The following is a 22,982-nucleotide window of genomic DNA, read 5'->3' as shown; positions in this document are numbered from 1 at the left end:
TTCTTAGTTATACTCTAAAAGAAACTTATTATGTAATTTTTTTTATAGGATATGGACAAGAGTTGGATTGATGATAATAATTTCTTTAGTAATAGATATAAAAAAGGTGTTGAATTCTTTCTTAAGTTTGCGAAAGAAAATGTGAGGCATCCAGATAATATGATTTTTTGTCCTTATCATAATTGCAATAATGGGATATATAAGATCTTTAGTCAAGTGAAATGTGACTAACATTTGCGAGGATTTTCACTGACTTATAGAGATTGGACTTTGTATGGATAAAGAATACTGATACATGATAGTGACAACAATATTGATGATGAAATGATGAACAGTATTGAATTTAATAAAGACTTGATAGATGATTTATATGAGTTGTTAGGAGAAATGAGGGAAGCACAATAATTTGATGACACAACTAATGGACCACAGGCTGAATTTTCATCTCTTGATAAATTAATTAAAGATGCACAACATGAGCTATACCTAGGGTCCAAGTATTCATTGTTGTCTTTTATTGTTAAGATGCTCCACATAAAGGTTCTCAATAAATGGACCAATAAGTCCTTCGATATGTTGCTCAATTTTTTAAAGGAGTTGCTACCGAAAGGTGCATCATTTTCCTCATCCTATTATAGGCCTAGAAAATTTCTATCTAGTATAGGGTTGGGTTATGAGTCTATTGAGGCATGCAAGTTGATTGTGTGCTCGTTTGGAAGAATTATGAAACAGAGAAATACTGTCCAATTTGTAAGGAACCAAGATGAAAGTTTGATGATGGCAAGGGTACCAGATTCCTTACAAAATATTGCGGTATTTTCCATAAAAACCAAGATTGCAAAGGCTCTTCATGTTTAGTAAGACGGCTTCATATATAAAATGGCATAGTGAAAAGCACGTTGAAGAAGTTGGTATCATGAGGCATCTAGCCGACACTCCTGCATGAAAGGAGCTTGATAAGCAATATCCTCAATTTGCAGCAGATTTCTGTAATGTGAGGCTTGCTTTTGCTAGTGATAGATTCAATCCATTCGATCATATGAGCAACTCTTATAGCATGTGGCTAGTTTTTCTTGTGCCTTACAATTTACCACCTTATGTGTTCAAAAAAGAGCCATTTTATTTCATGTCATTGTTGATTCCTGGCCCACGTTCTCCTAGAAAGGATATAGATGTTTATATGAGGCCCTTGATAGATGAGTTGAAGCAATTATGGGATGGTGTGGAAACTTATGATTCTTATAGTGGTAAAAGATTTCAAATGCATGCAATAGTTTTGTGGACTATAAGTGATTTTCCAGCTTATGGTTATTTATCTGGATGGATCACTCAAGGCTACAATGCTTGTCTCGTATGCCTTGATATGATTGATTCATAAAAGTTAAGAGGTAAGATAGGCTACATGGGCCATCGTTGTTATTTGCCTCAAGAACACCCTTGGCGTAATAATAAAGCAACATTTAATAAAAAAGTGGACCACCGTTTAGAACCCTCAGAATTATCAAGAGAATAAGTGTTGCAATGGTTAGAGCACTAGGAGGATATCTTTGACAAATTTGGAAAACATCCAAGTAAGAGAAAAAGAAAGCATGGTAGTGGTGAAGGAAATTGGGTTAAGAAGAGTATTTTTTTGAGTTGCCATATCGGCAAAAACTCAAAATTAGATATATTCTTGATGTAATGTACATAGAAAAGAACATATGTGATAATGTACTTGGAACATTGTTAAACATTGTAGGAAAAACAAAAGAAATAGAGAATGATCGTGAAGATTTACGGGATATGAAAATAAGAAAAGAGTTGTGGATGCAAAAAGAGAACAACAAATTGAAAAAGCCACCTGCCTGTTACATATTATCTCGAAGTGAGAGGAAAGCTTTTCTAGAATTCTTGAATTCCATTAAGTTTTCTAATGGATTTGCTTCAAATATATCAAGATGTGTTAAAGATGATAAGTTGACAGGCTTGAAGACACACGATTGTCATATTCTTTTAAAGAGGCTTCTTCCAGCTGGAGTTCGTGGCTATTTACGTAAATAAGTTAGTCAAGCATTGTTTGAGCTAGATGATTTTTTTAAGGAACTCTGCTCGAAGACCTTGAAAATAGAGGATGTAGAAAGATTGGAGAGAAACATATATGTAATTTTGTGTAAGTTAAAGAGAATATTTTCTTCTATCTTTTTTGATGTTATGGTACACTTAGCTGTTCACTTGCCCAAGCAAGTGAAGATTGCTGGACCAGTAGGCTTACGATGGATGTTTTCTTTTGAAAGGTAATTAACTTATAATTTCCACCAGTTTTAATTTAAGTATTCTGAAATAATTAAAAACTCAATTAACTTTTATTATTTATTTAATTAAGGCATCTCGGTTCTCTCAAAGATGTGATTGGTAACAGAGCTCATTTTGAAGGTTCAATCGCAGAAAGATATATTATGAATGAATGCATGACATTCTTATCAATGTATTTTAAGGATGATGAAACCAAGTTCAATCAACCAGAAAGAAACTATGATGGAAGCCAAAACTAACAGTCTAGAGGGCTTGGAGTGTTTTCTTTAGTGGCTCGTCCTTTGGGACATATTAGGTCCGAACCTGACATATCTGAAAAGGAATTGGATATAACTCAATGGTATATCTTAAGAAATTATGATGAAATCACAAAATATTTGGAGTAAAAAAATTTTTAAATATTATTTTTATTTATTTTATTAAATATTTTAGTATTGTTAATTAAATATTTACTAAAATAATTTATAATATATAGGATGCACAGGCAAAAACTATTGAAGGTGAGCCATCTCAACATTAGTAAGAGACAACAGAAGCAATTTCCTAATTGGTTTAAAGGGCATGTAAGTTGTTCATTTTCAAATAAGACAATTTAATACTCTTAGCAAGGAACTTATAATATTTATAATTTGATTTTTGTATTTATTATGTAGATGAATCAATTACATTATTAAAAATGTAAAGAAGCCACAAATGAATTATGGATGTTAGCAAATGGTCCCCATAAATCTAACACAAGATGTTACTCTGTATTGTGAAAGAAGTTCGATTTCACATAAAAGATCGTGACAATCTTTGTAGAACTCAAAACAGTGGATTACTTATAGGAGAACATGAAGAGAAGATAGTTGAGTTTTTTGATTTTTTGAAGAGAATTGTTCAACTTACATTCCTTAAAGAGTATATAGTGGTGCTATTTTAGTGCGAATGGTTTAACACGGGAAGCAATCGAACAGTATAAGATGATGGACAATTCATTAGCATTGATGTGAGGTCACGATGGTATAAGGATTATCCTTTTGTATTATCTGATCAAGTTCAACAAGTTTTTTACATCAATGACACAAAGTTAGACTGTAATTGGCAACTCGTACAATGGGTGCAACATCGACATTTATGGGATCTTTCCGAGTTAGAATTGATAGATGTAGAAGATGGGATTGATGATGAAGCAGTATAGCAATTTCAATCAAATGGGATAGTTTCAATTATTGAAAGTGGTGATGAGTCTCTTGATACATTAAATAGAGATTATATAGATCCTAACGAATTTGATGATGATATTGGAGGACCTACACCAACTAATGTTCAAAAATACGAAGATGACAATGGAGGAGATGGCAGCGATGATGAGGACATTGATGGAGATGATATAACTGAAGAGGAAGATAATATGAAATGGATGAAAGCATTGATAATGATCTTGATAAATAGTATAAATATTTCTTGATGGCTATTGTATATTGCATTACTGAAAGTAATTTATGAAAGAAATTTTGTCTTCATGATCTTTTGTCCTTTGTCTTTATATAGTTGTGATGTATTCAAAGTTTAAGTGCATAATATTTTTTGCAACCATTGAGTATGATTGTTTGTTTAATTTGTTTATCTTTTTAGCTTCTTTATAGATCTATGGCAAGATCTAAAAGAGGCTAATACAAGCGACCAAAGAGTTTATCTTCATCAAATGCTGATATAATAGGTCGAGAAGAAGATATTATGATGCCTACTTCAGCTCCAGCATCCACTATGCCTACATTACCAAATAGTAATGAGACTTCCCCAGTTACAAAACTTCTAAAAGAGATCTCAGTCCTCCTACTTTAAGGAGTAGTGAAAGTGAGTACATATATATATATATATATATATATATATATATATATATATATATATATATATATATATATATATATATATATATATATATATATATATATATATATATATGTATATATGTAAATGAATGATTCTATCTATTTAAAATACTATAGTTTGTAAATATAATTTTATACTTGTATAATAATTATATGCATGCTTGATATTGACTATATTTGTATTTCTAGGTTCTTCCTTACCTAGAAGAGATTGTGGCACATCACGATGCATAGTATTGGATAAGAAAGTCAGTAAGATTGTCACTTATATCCTTCATTACTATATTAGTACATGAATTATTTGTATATTCTTCACTATTTGAATTTTAAAAGATAATTTTTGGTTTAACTTTACAGCTTCGGCATAAGATGAGGATTAAATTTGGTGAAGGAGAATGTAAATTATTGGAGAATGATGTTGACTTTACAAGAGTTGGATTTAATGTTAAGACATGTGCACTTCTTCATGGTGTAGGAAGATAGAAAGAAATCCCAGAGGAACAAAAGGAAACTTATTATCCATGCTTGGAGGTTATTATAATTTTTCTATTAGTTACGTTCATTTTTCACTTAGTTTTATTATTAATATATAAAAAATTATTTAAGTGATATTATTATTAATTATTTCAGAGATGGTGTGAAATTGTGGATTGGCCGGCTGTACATGTGAAGGAATGTGTTTACAAAATATTTCAAACTCATTATAGACGTTGGAAAAACATACTCAACAAAAAATATAAGCTAATGGAAAAAGACAAATCCACGAGAAAAATCTCCACGCCCAGAAGTTGGATTGGAAGATTGGGTTTCCGTGTATGATCCGATAGAGGATGATGACTTTAAGATAGTAACTCATAAGATAAAATATATTTATATATTTTTTATATTTTTATTTAATTTTTTATTTATTATTGCAGAAGCGATCACAAATAAGCTCAAGTAATCATTCGCAACTCCCATATAGTCATATTTCGGGTACCAGAACTTTTCTTAATCGACTTCAAGAAATGATAATATAATATTTTTAGTATTTTTATACTTCTAAAATATTTAATATACATTAAAATTAATGAATTATTTTTTTATTCTAACTTTACAAAGAAAATCCAAATGTGGTTGATATCTTCAAGGATACACACATAAAGAAGGATGGTCAAGAATTCGTTAATGAAATTGCTCAATCAAAATTTATAAGTATAATTGTACTCTTTTTATATTTTTTATCTATGAAAAAAATTATCGTGAGGTCTAAATTATCTTTGAAAACTTCGTAGGACGAAATGACTGAATTAAGACAATAACCTTCGAAGGTATAGATCAAAGGTTAGAAAATCAGATTTTGGTTAATGTGCTTGTCAAAAAGTCAAGATATTTGAGAGGAATGGGACATGGCATTAAAGTTGGAAGTTTAAATTCGTTCTACATATCAAGCTCACATGATAATGAGCTTAAGGACCGATTTGCTACTATTGAGTCTCAACTAGAAAAAGCCAACGAGAAGATTGTTGAAGTCAATGAGAAGATTGCCACATGAAGAAAAAAATGAAGACTTATGAAAATAAAATGAAGGAATTCCAACAATTCATGAGAGAGATGCGGCACGATCGGGCTTAGTAGTCTACTTTTCTGACGGTAAAGTCACCTATTTACTATCTTTAAGCTATAATAATTTGATTATTATAATTGTTGATTGTTTATGATAGTGATTTGAAAATTAAAAGTTCATATGATTGTTATAGTGGTGGTTGGATAGTTATAAAATGATTATGATGGTAGTGGATATGGTGGTTGTTATTATTGTATTTTTGAATAGATAGATGTATTAATATGGATATGGAATGGTTGTTTTGGATATATATTACTATCTTTTAGCTATAATAATTTGATTATTATAATTGTTGATTGTTTGTGATGGCAATTTGAAAATTAAAAGTTCATGTGATTGTTATGGTGAGGGTTGGATAGTCGTAAAATAGTTATGATGGTAGTGGTTGTGGTGGTTGTCATTATTATATTTTTGAATAGATAGATGTATTAATATGGATATGGATGTGTCATATTGTATTACTTGTAGTTACTTGTTTGGTTATGGAATGATTATGGTAGTAGTGGTTATGATGGTGGTTGTCATTTATCAATATTTTTGAATAGATAGATATATTGGCATCGCTATATGTTGTAGTACTTGTGGTTATTTAGATAATGATAAAATGGATATGATGGTAATGATAGTAGTATAGTGGTTGTCATTATTGTATTTTTAAATAGCTAGATGTATTAGCATGATTATATATTGCATTACTTATGTTTGCTTGGATAGTTATAGAATGATTATGGTGGTAGTGGTTATGGTGGTGGTTGTTTTATTCCCTAATTGTGGTTATTTAATATTTGCAATAATTTCATACAAATTAACACAAAATATCTAGTATGCATGCTTAAAGATTTTCTAATTTTGCATATATGCTTATGTTGTTCTAATTTTTTGGATTTATTTATTTTTCATATTGTAGGTTATTAAGAAGGGAATGACTTGCATGGGAGCTTTGTGGAAGTTTGATGGCTCTTGTGGTTAAGAAGGAATTTGACTTACATTGGAGCTTTTTGGAAGCTTTATTTATGGCTTTGTGGTTGTTAATTAAGACTTGGGTATTTTATAATTTTGTGGGAGTTGTATGATACCTATAATTTTGTTTGTGAACTTTTGTTATGAAGATGATGTATGGAGGAACATGTTGAAATCTTTATATGACTATGTATTTGAAGAATATTTGAATTATTATGAAAAGATTAATTAATTTGAATTTTAATATATATTTTTTTCTTATTTGAAAAAAATAGCAGGTTAATTTTTTTATGACAATAAATTTTGTCGTTAATGGCAGGTTAACTTTTTATAACAATAAATTTTGTTACTAAAATTTATTTTTTAATGACAGGTTAACTTTTTGTGACGATAAATTATCACTAAAAAATATTTTACTAGCATATTAACTTTTTGTGACAATAAATTTTGTCGCTATAAATTGTTTCTAAATTGCAGATTAATTTTTTGTGACAAAATATTTTGTCATTAAAACTATTTTTTTGGTGATAAGATATTTTGTTGCTTAAAGTGTGCATCCTATTTCACTAAAAAATTCTATTGTGACAAAAACATGTTGTTGCAATATTCAATTTGTAGTGACAAAACTATTTTGTTGCATAAAATTTATACTTTTAGTGACAAAAAATTATTGTCACTTAATAATGCATATAGAATAAAATCTTACTATTTTTAGCGACGAACATACTTTTTATGATAAAATTTTATACTTTTTTGTGACAAAATATTTGTCGCTAGATGAGATTTTTTTGTGACAAAATGCTATTTTGTTGCTAAAAGTATATTTTTTGCGACAAAACAAGTTTTGTCGCAAAAAGTTAGCCATGACTTATTGCGACGGGCTTTAGCAACAATTTTGCAACGAATTTTTTTTTATCGCAAAAGATTTTAGCAACAAAAAATGAATTTTTTGTGATAAATTTTTTTGCCGCAAAAAAATCTTTTTTTCGTAGTGTAAAGAATCTTGCAGCTATCTTATGACTGAGATATGCACCCACAACTTCATGAAATTGACATTTTGATCATTCATATTTCTGCAGCTTTAAGCTGTGGCAGCTCATCCCAGCTTTTAGTTGTGGGGGTAGGGGGCTTAAGCATATTATAATTGTCTTACCATGGATTTTTTCAGGCTTTGATATGCACCTGTAATCAGTTATTTGGATTTAAACTTGATCAACTTTGGTGCTATTAAAGTTGCATAAAATTCCAGTGTTGATATGTTGGAATGACCACATTTACAACCAAAAAAATAAATAAATAAATGGACAGAGATGGCTGTCTTAAGAAGTTCTTCTATTTGGATATTTCTGCTGGAATTCTTCTCATGCCTCTGAGGAAGTAGAGATTGATTTAAATGGAAATTGATTGAAGGAGAGGTACTATGACATAAATATTCTGGCTGTCATACTAGTTAGTTTCTAGTTAATAGTATAGATTTATAAAGTTCTGGCAAAAAGAAAAACAGTTGTTTGTTCTAGCACATGATAGGTGGGCTTTCGGTGCAATTTGACTTGGAAGATTGGAGGGATTTTGGTTGGAAAACAGAAGAATATCACCTTTTCTTTTGGCCTAAAGGCATGCTTGGCTTTCGCACTTAGATTTCTTTAGTCCTCGGGGGTTTGCAGCATTCAATATCTAAACTTTGTTTTGTATGTCTATAACATGTATATGATTAATATAAATAAAATCTGAGTGACAATTTGACAGGAATAGCAAGATGAAACTTGAATGTGATTATTGATGGAATTTGGGAAATGATTTGTTGAGTTGTTTAAGTGAATATACTATGGTAACAATTTTTTTAGATCCTTTATAATCAAACTATCAAGTATTCAGTGAAATGCTACATATTTTAAAGCCGTACTTTAGCAAATTTTAATGCTACCTGTTGAGTATCAAGTATTCAAGTCACATGTTATCTAAATGAAATATTGCAAGTTTTGAGCTTTACTCTGATGATTTGTAGTGTTTAAAGTTCAGAACTTCAGATGCTAATAGAATATTCACTAACTGTGGAATGTTGCGAAGTAATCAGATGAAATCAAGGTTCGCTGTACCGGTACCGGACGGCGTGCCGGCGCCGAACCGGTATGGTACGGTACCGGTACCGTACCGACACACGATACGCCTAGGCATACCGGTCCGATACCGGTAGCCAATATTTTTTTCGATTTTTAATTTTTTTTTTGAATTTTTGAAGTTAATAATTGATAAATACAACCTCAATATGGCATTATATTGCATATTATTGATATATTTGGGTTCAATTTGGAGTTAAGTTGCGGTACAAAGATCTTGATCCAAAATTTCAAACATATATTTATTTACATTATATTTCAACTATTTCATTTTAAAACTAAAGAAAAAATATATAAAATACGCATTAAAATGTATCTAAATATTTAAGTACAAAGCGCAATAACTGATATACGAACCTTAAGATATACTCTGCATTTAATTTCTTGTCGAGTGTCTATGACGCTCGTAGATGTCTGGATCATCAACATAGTCTGAAGGGATATCAGTCCAACCCTCTAGCCAAGCTGCACCGTACTCTCGAATATTCATCATCTCATAAGGCATCCTCTCTGGATTGTAAGACATCTCAGACCTCTCGCTAAAATTCTGACTCTGAGAAGTATCCTCGAGATGATGGTATAATTGTGGAGGAGCCCATCCAAATATGCCAGTAGAAAAATCTGATCCGTAAGATGCTCCAGGCTGCATAGGGTAGTAACCACTAGAAGATGATGCCTTGGATGCACCATATGCATATGGATCATAAGGTGACTGTGGATAATAGGATCCATAATGCGAGGATGATCCAGATACATCCATGGACCCTACTCCACGTGCAAGATCGTCCGCAGTTGCATCATGTGCTGGACGACCTCTAGGAGCCCGTCGTCTATATGAAATTGGCTCCCCACGATCTCTACCGACTCGTTCATCATGATCCCTATCTTGTGTGACATGCGTAAATTGAGACTCACCGGTGAATCGAATATCACCCTGTGGCTGTCTCATAAACGGTGGTCTCATATCCTCCAGTTCCTCCCTGATCATCAGATCCATGGCTACTACTACCAGTATCATCATCACTCTCCCTGATGTCTGTATCTGAACCAGATAGCTCCTGTACTCTCGAGAGTGGTGCACGTACAACTGTCTTTTCCTTTCCCCCTTGTGCCCCTCTGTGACTGAGTTTCCTGTGATTGGGAGGATGGATGCCTTCTTGCTGGCTGTCGGAAGGATCGTCTATACATCTCTCGCTCGAATCTCTGAGAAGATATATCGGATAGCGAGTCATGTGATAAATGAGTCCCTTGTGTCTCCTCAGACTGTGGCTGATCAGCTGGAACCCTATGTGGAATATTTTTTTCTGTCCATTGCCCTGGATCCACCCTGATCTCCCTCGCCACCACACTGCTGGTCGTGGAGAAAATCCTGACTCATCAAGCTCTGGCTCTTGCTGCTGATCTGCAAGCCATCCGATGATCGGATCATCATCCTCGTCGGCATAATCATCCAGTGTCGGATCAGTGTACTTCAACTAAACTTCCTCCTGAATACATTTTAGCCTCAATCTCAGATTGTAGTGAACGTATACAAGATCGTCGAGGCAGTTTTGTGTCAGACGATTTTTCTGTTTGCTGTGGATAAAGACGAAAGTGGACCAATTACGTTCACAGCCACTAGCAGAGACCGTCTGAGAAAGAATACGGACAGCCATATGTCTCAAATTTTCTGCTGACGTTCCAAAATGAATCCACCATTCAGCTACAAAAGCAAAATTACATATCAAATTTGATGATATTATTAAGCAAAATTACATATCAATCTATATTGCTCATTATCGATATGTAATTTATCTGGATTCATCTGCTTTTTGCTTGACAGCTGATGGAATTCCAAAACTGTCTGATCCCTCTCTAAACTGTTTCGTCTGAAACAAAATATATTTATTATTTATAAATATATCAAATCAATTCAATTAAATAATTACATCTATTTTAAATTAGCATACCTCTTGCAGACACAACAACGCGATTTCTGGATCGAACACCATCTTATATATGACATTGCGAAGAGCAGCAAGAAGCTCGCTATCCATATCTATCTCCGAAATAGTATACTGAAATCTCGAATTCAAGTAATAAGCTGCAGATAAATTTCAAGACTGATTAAGCACAATTTTATTTTCATACTTCGAAAAAATATTTTAAAACATTCTTGAATCCAAACTTACCAGCTAGATGCAAATCTCTACCCATCTGATAGTCCCAACGGCGCTCAATAATGTTAATGAATTCTTGAGCATGCTTGGGATCATTCTCACTGATCTGTTTCTTTGCCCTCTCTATCATGTAATATAGGAAACCCATCTGGGAGTATCTCTCGCTGTTCACGGCACGAAGCATCTCATATAAAGGCTTGATAGCCTTCACTACCTTCTCAGCCTGCTGCCCAAATGACTGACTTGTCATTAAGTTCTCCACATGACTTCCATCAGTGCCGGCCCTCGCATATCTACTCTCCTGCCACTCGGCACTGACAAACATCTGACGTAGGGCTGTTTTCTTCTGAAGAAGACTATCAAGTGCTATGTAGTTGGTAGCAAACCATGTGATACCCGATCGAAAAATCTTCCTCCCAGTATACGTCTGCATCAATGAAAGAACCCATGTGTGATTGTAGATGAATCTAGTAATGGTTTGGGCAATCTCCACTACCTGCTGCACCCTGCGAATCTTTCCGATATCTATCAATATAAGATCAATGCAATGTGCAGCACATGGGTCCAGTATATCTACGGTCGCTGCTCCATTAGCAACTCTCCGACAGCCTTATATTGTAGTCCGTTATCTGTGATGACCTACACGATATGCTGTTCACCCACTGAATCAATCACCTTCTCCATCAGACCAAAGATATATGTGGCATCGTGTATCTTATCTGAAGCATCAATTGATTTATGAAAAAATATTTTTTCATCACAGTATGTCAAAAAATTAATGATGCTCCGTCTAGTAGGACCTGTCCAACTATCACACATCACTGTCAGACCGTATGTAGGCCATTTATTTTTGTAAGAAGCAATCCATCTCTGCAGATCCTCCTTGTTGCTGTCAAGAAGCTGACCATAAATGTCCTTAGGTCTTGGAGGATCTACATCCTGAACGACAGCCTCTATGACTGAAATAGCAGATCGGTAGTAAGGATTGGCTGCTGCATTTGCTGGAATATGGCTGAAATGAAACCATGATCCAATAGCTCGCCACATATCTTTCTTATCTTTTTTCAGCATACTGTCAATTCTCTGCTGCTTTGAATCCTTGCTGGACAGAGCATGTGGATCCAAATCCTGAATGCTGGCTCTTGCTGGAATATCTCTGGAGGACCTCCTCCTATTGCCAAAAGCTCCCAACAAAGAATACATGCTGCGTTTGCTCCCTTTACCACCAGGCTCTCTGACTGAGGTAGTCCTCCTTAACTCGAATTCTCCCCTACCAGTCGCTGATCCAGATCCTGATTCGTAGTATGATGGTCCGAATCGCTCTCTGTACCGAACCATCTCCTCCTGCTGGTACTGATCCACCAAACTCGTCTGAATGGCCGCCTCAATCTATGCCTCATCATCTGGAGCAGAAGTCTCCTCTGACTCTCTAGAGTGATAAGGTGGCTCTGCAGCTCGACGGTCTACTTCGATCTTTTTCTGCTTTGTCCTTGCCTTCACTGCTTTCGAATCAGGAAAGTGCTTTTTCATCAATTGTTGGACCTCTTGCGGACATTTCCGACATATGAATACATCGGGATAACCACCAGCCAGATGCTGCTTCAACTTAGTCACCCCTCCTCCCTTAAACTCTGTGTTGCACCATTTGCATCTCCAATAATGCTGAGCCGAGAGCATCTCGCCATGATCCCAACCGATGTCACGTTTTGGATCTTTCTTACTCATTTTTGCAGGTATAACAAAATACTAATTATTTCGAATTAACTGTAATATAACACTAATTACATATATTTTTTATTTTATAATATTTTTTACTATTTAAATATTTACAAAAAAATTTCAAAAAAATCTCAAGTTAAATTCAAATATTTCAATTATTTTGAATCATTCTAAACATTATTTTTTAATTTTTTAATAATTTTTATATAAATAAATATATACTATAAAATAGCTGATTAATTAAAGTGAACGAACGTCATATTCTAAATTTTTTTCTTATAAATATATGCAAGTATAACAAAACACGATAGTTTAATGATAATTAAAATAATTATATATAATTTTAATAATTATTTTAAAACTTATAAATTCAAAATAAATATGTTATATGCTTCAAATAATATTTTTAAATTAACTAAAATATAACATTATTTTTATATATTTTTTATTTTATAATTAAATTTTTTAATTTAAATAATTTAAAAATAATTTTTTTATTTCAAGTATTTGAAAAAAAAATTTGAAATTAGATTTAAGTAGCTTGAATCATTCTAAACATGATTTCCAAACTCTAATTTTTTTCCCTAAAATTTATTTTTTTTTAATTTTTAAATAAATAAATATTTAAAAATATTTTAAAAAATATATAATTAACAAAAATTAATAATTTTAGTGTCATCGTGTAGATCTATCACATAGAATTAAATCATACCAAAATCACAAGATTTTGGCATGATTTTCTTTTATTTTCATTCTTTCTCATTCTTATCCTATTTTTAACAACAAAAACAAAAAAAAATATATTTACTAAGAAAATAACATATTATCTTACCTCCGACCAAAGATCAGCCTCTCCTCGAACCACTCCTACAATTTGACAGAGTTTTTTTTTTTTCTAATTTTTCGGAGGTCTCAACGGTTTCGTTGAGACCTTCATATGCTTCGGGAGTTCTCTAAGACTTCTCAGAGAACTCTAACACCTCTCAATCATTTAAAAGCTCTCCGACCCCACCCCTCCCCCCCTCCTTACTTTTTGCATGTGGGGATGTCGGCATGGTTCGGTTCACGCCGAACCGGTACCGAATCGATCCATACCGTCCGGTTTTGGACGGTAGGGACACGAACCGGACCGAACCGAGCGGTTCGGTGCAGTTCGGAGAGTTTTTCGAAAAAAAAGTCCGAACCGGACCGGTAATATACCGGTCTGGCTCGGTACGCCTCATACCGGGCGGTTCGGCCCGGTACGGCGAACCCTGGATGAAACCTTGTTTTGTTGTATTGTATATATTATGCCTAACATATTGTCAAACTGGATGCCGTCCAGGTTGACTGAATTATAAGTGTCACTATTTTGCATTCTACACAGCAATCAGGTTCAAATGCGGTCAAACCAGCTTACAACCAATTCAAATCAAGTTTTTTAAATATATAATATCTGAATCTGGATCCAGGTCTCATCAACACCTGTAACTTCAGGCTATTGCTCATCCTGGAATTGAACCAGACCTGATTTTTGCCGTTCTTGATTTTCTGAAATTACAAACCTACTCAAAAACCGTTCTAGATTGATCAGTTCTTTGCTTGGACATGGTTTTGGGGCAAAGCACCTACCATGTGGACCTTTTTTTTTCTTTTGTGGTCGACCAGTTGGTCGGTTAGGTTGGATAAAATTTTCCCACTTCTACAAAATATAATAACTAAACTCACAAGTTTTCCATTTGGGAGCAACTCAGCTACAAGCAAGATTCGGACTTTGAAAAAATACGAAGATTTTCTAAAAGCCAAAAAAAAAGATATTTAGATAATAAAAAAATTAGAATATAAAATTAATGAAATATTTGTCAATATATTCATGTAAAAACAAGCATGTGAGGCAAGAACTCTAAGCAATAGCATAAATAACCCTAAGAGCAACCAAATAGCATCATTAGGTTAGAGTATAAAGTTTTCGTACCTCAATAATTTGTAAATAATTCTGAATTAATCCATTTAGGATAATATTCTATAAAATCATAGAGTCAAGGAAAAAAGAGAGTAACTTGACATTTTTTTTTTAATAATTTAGATGATATCGATACTACAATAATAACAGGGATAAGAAACATACCAGAGTTTCATAAAAGAATCTAGCACATTTTCTTCTAGTCTTCCCTTCTAGGATTCGAGCCAAACTTAAGAATCCTTTTTGTTCTCGATTTTTAATATCTAGCAACTTACTGCGAAGGTACTGTGCCACGGCCCTGGAAAAAAGGGAAGTAACTGGTATAAAGACAATTCAGCATGGAGGCAAAATTAAAGGGTCCAACCTGGGAAAAAGAAAAAGAAAACTCCCATCTTACCTAGTTCGGACTGACCATCTGTTATCTGCAACAAAAAAAAGAAAGCATGAGAATGATGTAGATTAAATTCAAGCTACTATTCCTTTCGCTGAATAGAAGCAAAAGGATATGTAGCAAGGCGAAACTAAATTGCTTTTACTACCCCGATAGCAATACCTGGACCTATATTGCTTTCTTCATGAGAGCCAAGCTCCTGTATAAATATAAAATAACAAAAGCTTCAGCAACATTGGTATGATCTGAAAAAGCAGGAATGAAGTAGTGATCTCCAACTATGATAGGTGAGACCAAGAATAATACTAAACAATTCACTTACCCTATCCATCAAATCCAATTCAGTGTCTGATGTTTCCAAAGAAGATGGCTTGGTGATTTCAATTTCAGATGATTTACTAGTTCTGGGTTCCTCAGCAAACCTTTCTGTTGCTGGAGTTTCAATGATTCTTTCCTGGCATGTTTCTTCATTGTCAGCAGATTTGTTGGGTATTCCATTTTGTGCCTTCCCTGATTCAGTGTGATAGTCTGCAAGTGTCTTCTCTGCTGATAAATAATTGGATGATTTGTTCTGGAAGAGAGCTTTGAGCTCTGAAGAAGTACCTGAGAGGACACGAAATGATAAGCAGAACAGATAATTAATGTAACTTGAATGTTGTATGCGCATTCATCAATAAGGACATATAAGTTAACCTACAGGGCACCAGAGGATCCATAAAAGTTTGCTGCAAATTGGGGATTATGTCAGCCTTCCAGGCATCCAGAAATGTGTGAGGTGCTTTCCTCCGCTTGCATATTAAACTACTAGCATCATGTATTCCCTGCCTCAAAGTCCTGTGAGAGTTTAGGATAGGTTCAGCCATGTCAAACTTTTTAAAAAGGAAAAGAAAATGCTCTTCAAATATCCACATGCATTTAGAAAAAAAAAAAAAGAAGAGACCACTGCATTGGAGAGACAAATTTCATGACAGATTAGATAATTATAATGGACATAGGAGTCAGGACAATACTAATTACTGATGTTTTCTCTGATTTCAGTTCCCAAAATTACTAGTATATCTTTTCCGAGGAGACATCATAACTTGCATCAATTTGCTAATTCCAAACATATGACATAAGCACTAATGGTTATTGTGTAAACCAGTAAAGTGCGATAGTTGATACACATTTAATAATGAAATATGAGTAGTATAGCCATATTAAGTGAACTAACTCAGTAATGAGACAGCTCAAGTGTACAGGCAAAAAAAATAAATATAATGTCATTCAGGAATGCCCATGATGACAACTTTGCCTGAACCTATTGATCTTAATTATATATCTTAGTGCTGGGAATTCAACATTAAATGTGTCAACAACTGTGCCAAAATGCTTAATGCAGTCCCAATGTTAGGTATATTTGTGTTAGTCACAATTATGAGATTTTGGACTCTTGGAAGTTCCAAAAACTATGAGAATATAATGCCTTCTTAGCTCTCACTGCCATCAATGATAGATTACAGCTCTAATTCCCATAATTTTGACAACGAGCTCAACCTAGGCAGCTTCTATAGCTTAACTTTCTATACCTGCTTCTAGCTCTCATTCTAGGTCTATATTATTGTGGGTGAAGGGATCAAGAGAGTTCCACACCACACATCTTGCAAGGCAATGCTAGAAAGATGGTTTATTAGCATGTTCTATCCACAGGGAATCCAGACGTAACATAGTATTAAATGACAGGACATTGTATTAGCTCCTATTTGTCACTAAGTAGATCATAATCCTCTCTTTATTTGCTCTCAACTCTGAAAGATTATAATGATCCTTACCAATCAACAAAGCTGTCTTATCATGGGGCAACCTCTGTGAATGGGTACTCCTTTTAAGTTTTAATCATGTTACTATCATGAATGGATGCCCTATTTTTCCACATGAAGGAATCAGTACTTCCTTTTACTACTTCAATAGCCAGATGGGTTTTCGGAGTTAGCTCACCCTTGCAGGATCGTGACCCTTTGTCCCAGCCATTGTAGCACATGTGTTGCCGAGGGCACGAGGAGCATGATGACTTGAAGTCATCCTCACCTACCTCCGGCTTATCACCTCCTAAAGGAATATCAATAGTCCTTATAACATAATGATGTTTCATCATAAACCTCAAAAGTCTGGTTGACATGAAACAACTAATTAGATTCACTTACATGATCTTAACCAGGACCACCTACTTCCAACACACATCTCTGTCAACAACGTAATTTATCCACATAAAAATAACTAATGCTGGGAATAAAAATCATTTGTCTATAGAGCTTTTGATTGTTCCTAGCTTTTCAAACATGTACTGTCTCATTTAAACCTTCATCTCTAGATTTATTCAAACCAGGCAGAATTTGTGATCAAAACTTCATAGTTGTACAGGGTCTACTTTCATACTTGGTTTTTATTGTCTAATGTCTAATCATAAAATTGCTTCCAGTCGACATAAGAACTATGTAAAACATAAATTTACAGTTTCAGATGAAACTCATTTTGTTTGAGTAATTTAAGGGGAGCATTGTTACAATTTATAGCCATACTTACTCATTAGACAACACAATTGTTTCATCAAAAAGAATTTTTCTTTTTCTCAGCATCAAAGGACGTTCCTTTTTAGCTGGAGTTCTGACTGTAAATTTTGGTGAAGCAAGCCCTAAATCAAGAAAAAAAAAAGGAAGGTTATCAATGTTGAATAGCATAAGTTGTGCATAAAACAATGGAAAAAAGAGTCCATGATGACTTCTCCCATAAGAATTAGAATCATAGCAGAATCCATTCTCATAACAACCAACCTAAATCACATGGTAAGTATGTTCTATCATAAGTTTTGGATGGACTTGTAGCTTTTGAATCTTCCCCCACATGGACTTCATTTTTTTCATGATCTGATGATACTGTCTGATGCAACATAGTTGGCTCTACCAGTTTCAGTGATTCCTTAGCGCATATGTTTTTGTCAGGATCTGATGATGTCATCTTTTGCGGCTTTAGAGGATGCACTTGATGATCTGATTCCACATTGTGTACATTAGGGCCCAGTGATTCCATGGCCACTAAACCTGCAAAACTCCCACTTTCTTCTATATGCTGAGAATATCCCCAAGTTTTTTCCCCTCTTACTCCTAGGCTGTTCGAGTTGTAGATTTCACTAATTTCGAAATCAATATCCATCATGTGAGATGGAAGAACACTGATAAAAAAAAAAAAAAAAATCAGTATCACAAAATTAATGGATAATCAACTGTATTAGAATAATTCAATGACTCTTTCCCTACTCATCCATTGGAGTAAAACAAGCAGAATTGAACTCAGCATGAGTTACTGTTTCCCTGTGATACTGCTGCAGTCACGTGAATACAACTAAAATTAGATCACACATTATTATGAAAGAAACTCATGCAAATTAAGTGACAAATTAGAGATTCCAAGAAATCCAACAGATGTAGAATCAGAAAATGCAAAGATATGTACCTCATTTAGAAGAAAGGTCTGATACCTTTCGTCTGTCCACTCATCTAGTACAGAGCAAAGAGTTTTAAGAAAGTAAAATATGGAGCTTTTACTAAATGAAGACTTTCTAGTTTCTACAGTCTAGGAAAGTGGAAGAACACAAAGGAGACCAGTGCCTTACATATATTATTTGAAGTCCAAACTACTTTCATATGGAAGACTCTAATGGGTTTTTTTATATTAAAGAAACAAAGGCAAGTGCAAAATTGATACCTTGAGCTATGGGCTGCTCATGTGATTTGGCAGTCTCACTGAAGAAGCCAGAATTATGAATCGTTAATCCAAACAAACAATGCAAGAAAGGTAGTAGAACCGTAGAATTATATGCTTTCATAAGTTTTTTTGGTTCTTACCATTCATCTGAGATATCCAGATCAAAGGAATCAAGTTCAAATCTTTCTGGTACAGTGATAGTAACATGATTATGTGGTGCACGCATGGCTTCAATTGGTGCTGTGGGCATTGCTTCTTCTGCACTATTAACTCTCTGATCTGGCACATCTATCGCCTTTTTGGTTTGTGTAACAGTATGTCGTGGTTTGGCAATTGCTTCATTTTGTACAGTCCGTTGACTAGCCATAAATGATTTTCTTATATTAGTCAAAGCCTCATTGCAGTCATGGTAAAGATAGTCAACTTTCTTTGAAAATATCCTGACAATACCCAGAAGTAGCTGAGCCAATACTCTATATGAAATTTGAACCTCAGGCATGATCTTATCTGCAACAGTGATAACAGAAGAAACAAGTCATCATAAGTCAATGAAATAAATTGGTCATTGAGATAATGAACATGGAGTTTTAGAATATTAACCTTTTGTTGACATTTTGACATACCATACAAACACAATCTCATAGAAATTTATATCTAACAAACATTTTTATGCTTAAGAATTTAGTTATTAAAGTGTAACATTCACGAATCCGAATGAATCAGCTGAAGTTTCTCGATTGGCTTGCTAGGCTTCATTCAGCTGGTTGGCACCCCTCTCTGATTGGGAGACATCTAGGGTTCAAACCAAGTTTTGTCTACCCAGAACTGGACCTCAAGACGGTTGGTTGGCGACTGGGCGGTACGAATCAATACGCCCCCATATTGGACCATACTAGACTTGAACCGACATGGAAACAAGAGAGAATCAGAGAGGAAAAGAGAGAGAGGGGGGAGGGGGAGAGGAAGGGAGGAGGAGGGACGAAAAGGAAGGCCAGCGGAGATGCCAACGGTGGCGATCAAGAGGGCCGCCAAGGCCTCAGGGGCTCCGTGATCCTCTGCGAGAGAGATTAGTGACAGGGGGCGGGGAGGGGAGGAAGATAGTGGAGAGGCTGCCGGAGGGCTACCGAGTGGCTGCTGTGGATGAAGCCAGCAAATTTATTGCCGACTTCATTAAAAAAAAAAGGCAATGAAACAAGAGCAACCCACCCCTATTTCGAAACAACGAATGCTACGAATGGATTTCCTCCATCCGACGGCCTCCCAGCCATCTTTCCCTCCCTCCATTCCTCTTCCTCCCCCTCTCTCTATCTCTCTCTCTAATTTCTCTCGCAGAGGACCATGGAGCCTCGGAGGCTTCAGCGGGCTACTGTCGGCTTTCCATCTCTTTTCCTCCTCTCCTCTCTCTCTCTCTTCCTCTCTTTCCTTCTCTCTCACTCTGTTTTCATCGGCGTTACGAATCGAATGCCAGAACCGCACTAATTGGCTGCCAATACGGTTCAGCACACCCTGAACCGCCCGATTCGTTGTGGTTTTGGCATTCTATGGTTCAAACCATATTGGTGGCATCTAGGCCGTGTTTCTCAAGCAAAATTTTCTTCTCCTATTAAGAAACCATGGCTGGAAACACTTTAATATGATCAAAACAAGCAATCTATGGCGAGATAATCAGATGATTAGATGAAGGGGAAACATGTAAAACTTGTTATAATATCTAGATGGCCAACAGAGAGCTGATGTAGATTAAAGAAAACACTCAAAAATAATGTTAATGAAAGGGAAAATAATTCCGAGTCCTTACTTTGACTGCTATTGAAAGATTAGAATATGATCACATTTCATTTCATTTTTAGTTCCTAATGTGTATCTTACACAACCCGTTTGTCCTACAACTAGTTTTCTGCATGCATTTGTGTGTCTTACTCACTGGTATATAACCAGGGAATTAAAACTAAATAGCCATCAGAACAAGGAACTGATAACAAAACTTTTGGTAAATAAGTCCCAATTGTTCAATGGCACTATTGCGGTCTATTTATGTTTTCTTTTCATTTTATTTAGACAGCAAGAAAGGCAACAGACTTGAATATGGATTTACATAAAATGACGTATATGCAAACACAATCATTGATTCACTCCGAATATGCTAAAACATGGATCTTATGGCCCATCCTTTTTCCTGCACATGTGCTTAACTAACGCATGTGCTTATTGGCAATAACTCAAGCTATAATGCTTAATGATTCTAGGCAACATTCACTTTTGCAGGAGTGCTATCTATTTTTGCCATGGTAGGCAATAAGTATAATTATCCAAACATAAAGTAAACAAGAATGCCACTATTAGCTGGGGTCAACTTTAAGGGCATGTTTGGTTTGGAGGATTTGGACTTCGGAATGGGATGAGAATGAGTGACTCTCATTCCAGCCATTTAGTTGGGGGAAGTCCCATTCCCATTATGATTTTAGGGAGGATGGAAATACTCTAATTCTCCAAAATCAATCGCTACTCTTTCCTAATATTTAAATCCAATTTTGATTTCGATTCTAATTCCCATCACGAACTAAACACATCAAGAGATATGGCCATTTTGATTCTCATTCCAATCCATTTCGATTCCAATTCCAATTCCAATTCCGGTCACGAACCAAACACGCCCTAAAATCAATAAATGATGCCTATTGTAGAAGAGTAACACTTGAACTCAGACCAGAGAGGTGTCTAAATTGAAGAATTTAAAGAATTTGATTCTGTTAACAGTTCAACGCATATTACTTATGAAGCCTGATCTGTACCATGCATTGGGCAGTGGGTACCATAATGAACCATTCAGACAGCCTGTACAAGGCAGAATCTTTTAATGCACAACTTCTATCACTGGGATTTCAAAGACAGACCAGCAAGAATCTACACTAGGATGGTCCAAGAACAAAAAAGGATGTTTATGCTATTGAAGCCTATAATAAGTTTCTCTTTGAGCTGGCAATTCTCTGGGCAATGGATAAGATAGATTCAATGGATGCTTATGCTAGCAACCAATAGAACAGAAGAAATTGGCATGGAATTTATAGTGCAACCAAGTAAAAATTAGCCTCAATGTAAAAAAGCTTCAAGAATGAACATGAGATATGACATAAATCTTGCTTATATACCTTTCTTTACATGTTCAGCTAAAACTCAGCTTCTAGACACACAATACATCAGCCTTAAACAGACAAGGGTTAACCTCTCGATATGGGTAGCATGAAAGGATTAATATATGACCTTAGAAGATAGCAATTGTGTTACACCCATCTTTCAACTTAATGTCACCCCACTGCACTGATGCCAGATTCTTGTTAAGGCATCTGGCAGGAAAGGGAGCCCAGAATGAAATTTAAAATGAAAAACTGGTATCCGTACCAACTTCAGAGACTTGTCTTCTGGATCACATGGTTCCTACTCATGCGACAAGGTAGTAACCTCCCAGGATTCCATATGAATGTGAAAGTGTCTAGATGAAGAGGAAAGCTTCCATATTACATCCATTCCTAATACACAAATTATACACCCAAACCAAACTCAATTACACAGCCCATATGTATAATCATTGATAAAGTGCCCCGTGTTTTCATTGTCACTGACATGAATAACCAAAAGGACATTCTTGACAACCCGGAAGCATACAGTGCAAATCAAACTCTTTCTACTAGCATAAAACACCACGAAAAAGAATTTGATACTTAATTCTAAGCTAAGAACCATTGCAAACTAAATAATTAATCGATGTAAATATTGCGGAACCTTCTGCTCATTAGTTCTACTATCCCTCTACTCCTTGAAAGAAAAAGAGGTGATGTGGGGGTATAAATGTGTACCCGCCCTCAACCTCCCAACTTGTTTCCAATGAAAAGGGCGTCTCAGTGCACGAGGCTCCCACTACCGGGCCCAGAGGGTCAGATGTATGCAACCTTGCCCCCACATGCAGAGAGCATGTTTCCTGTATCCAGGTTTAGAACCCGTGTCACATAGGTCAACAAAGAAGCAACCTTACCGTTGCACCAAGGCCTGCCCTCATCTGACCATCAGTTTCCAAGAACAAAATAAAACAAGCAAGTCCAGCATTCAGGCATAAAAATTCATGAATAACCACTTCAAATATCTCATCTAGGTTTTGACAATTTTGGGAACACAACATCAACTTT

General features: G+C 35.0%; 2 protein-coding genes across 5 annotated transcripts in view; both read right to left on the bottom strand.

Annotated features, from left to right (window-relative positions):
• The window catches only part of LOC105051392 (sister chromatid cohesion 1 protein 2), a 28,973-nt gene that overhangs the window by 5,395 nt on the left and 596 nt on the right, over positions 1 to 22,982 (bottom strand). The window contains exons 2-13 of one of the 4 annotated variants that reach the window (XM_073243362.1): positions 19,252 to 19,308; positions 18,942 to 19,160; positions 18,802 to 18,839; positions 18,550 to 18,593; positions 18,354 to 18,418; positions 17,871 to 18,268; positions 17,623 to 17,731; positions 15,758 to 15,894; positions 15,383 to 15,663; positions 15,223 to 15,259; positions 15,067 to 15,091; positions 14,835 to 14,967 (exon numbers count right to left, since the gene is read on the bottom strand). In XM_073243362.1, coding sequence (XP_073099463.1) covers positions 14,835 to 14,967; positions 15,067 to 15,091; positions 15,223 to 15,259; positions 15,383 to 15,663; positions 15,758 to 15,894; positions 17,623 to 17,731; positions 17,871 to 18,268; positions 18,354 to 18,418; positions 18,550 to 18,593; positions 18,802 to 18,839; positions 18,942 to 19,051 — 1,377 coding nt within the window. In that variant the 5' untranslated portion in view covers positions 19,052 to 19,160; positions 19,252 to 19,308. Of the gene's footprint in view, positions 1 to 14,834; positions 14,968 to 15,066; positions 15,092 to 15,222; positions 15,260 to 15,382; positions 15,664 to 15,757; positions 15,895 to 17,622; positions 17,732 to 17,870; positions 18,269 to 18,353; positions 18,419 to 18,549; positions 18,594 to 18,801; positions 18,840 to 18,941; positions 19,309 to 22,982 lie in introns of all 4 variants that reach the window. The other 3 variants (XM_073243359.1, XM_073243360.1, XM_073243361.1) reach the window with 3 other exon arrangements.
• Positions 7,454 to 12,880, bottom strand: LOC140851567 (uncharacterized). Its single transcript, XM_073243363.1, has 3 exons — positions 11,021 to 12,880; positions 10,799 to 10,932; positions 7,454 to 10,717 (listed from the first exon to the last, which is right to left on the bottom strand). Exons 1-3 carry the CDS (start codon positions 11,439 to 11,441, stop codon positions 10,640 to 10,642), a joined length of 633 nt encoding a protein of 210 aa, XP_073099464.1. The 5' UTR covers positions 11,442 to 12,880; the 3' UTR covers positions 7,454 to 10,639.

This window comes from Elaeis guineensis, chromosome 9 (genome assembly GCF_000442705.2).
Source record: "Elaeis guineensis isolate ETL-2024a chromosome 9, EG11, whole genome shotgun sequence".
Classification (NCBI taxonomy): Eukaryota; Viridiplantae; Streptophyta; class Magnoliopsida; order Arecales; family Arecaceae; genus Elaeis; species Elaeis guineensis.
The sequence above is the reverse complement of the archived record's forward strand: the minus strand, read 5'-3'. Positions and strand labels throughout refer to the sequence as shown.

Excerpts from the sequence above, each read along its gene's own strand:
- LOC140851567 (XM_073243363.1), bottom strand. The coding sequence starts at position 11,441 with ATGCAGACGTATACTGGGAGGAAGATTTTTCGATCGGGTATCACATGG. Across the intron at positions 10,933-11,020 it reads TAGAGATTTGCATCTAGCTG|CTTATTACTTGAATTCGAGA; the intron begins GTAAGTTTGGAT and ends ATTTATCTGCAG. Across the intron at positions 10,718-10,798 it reads CGTTGTTGTGTCTGCAAGAG|ACGAAACAGTTTAGAGAGGG; the intron begins GTATGCTAATTT and ends ATTTTGTTTCAG.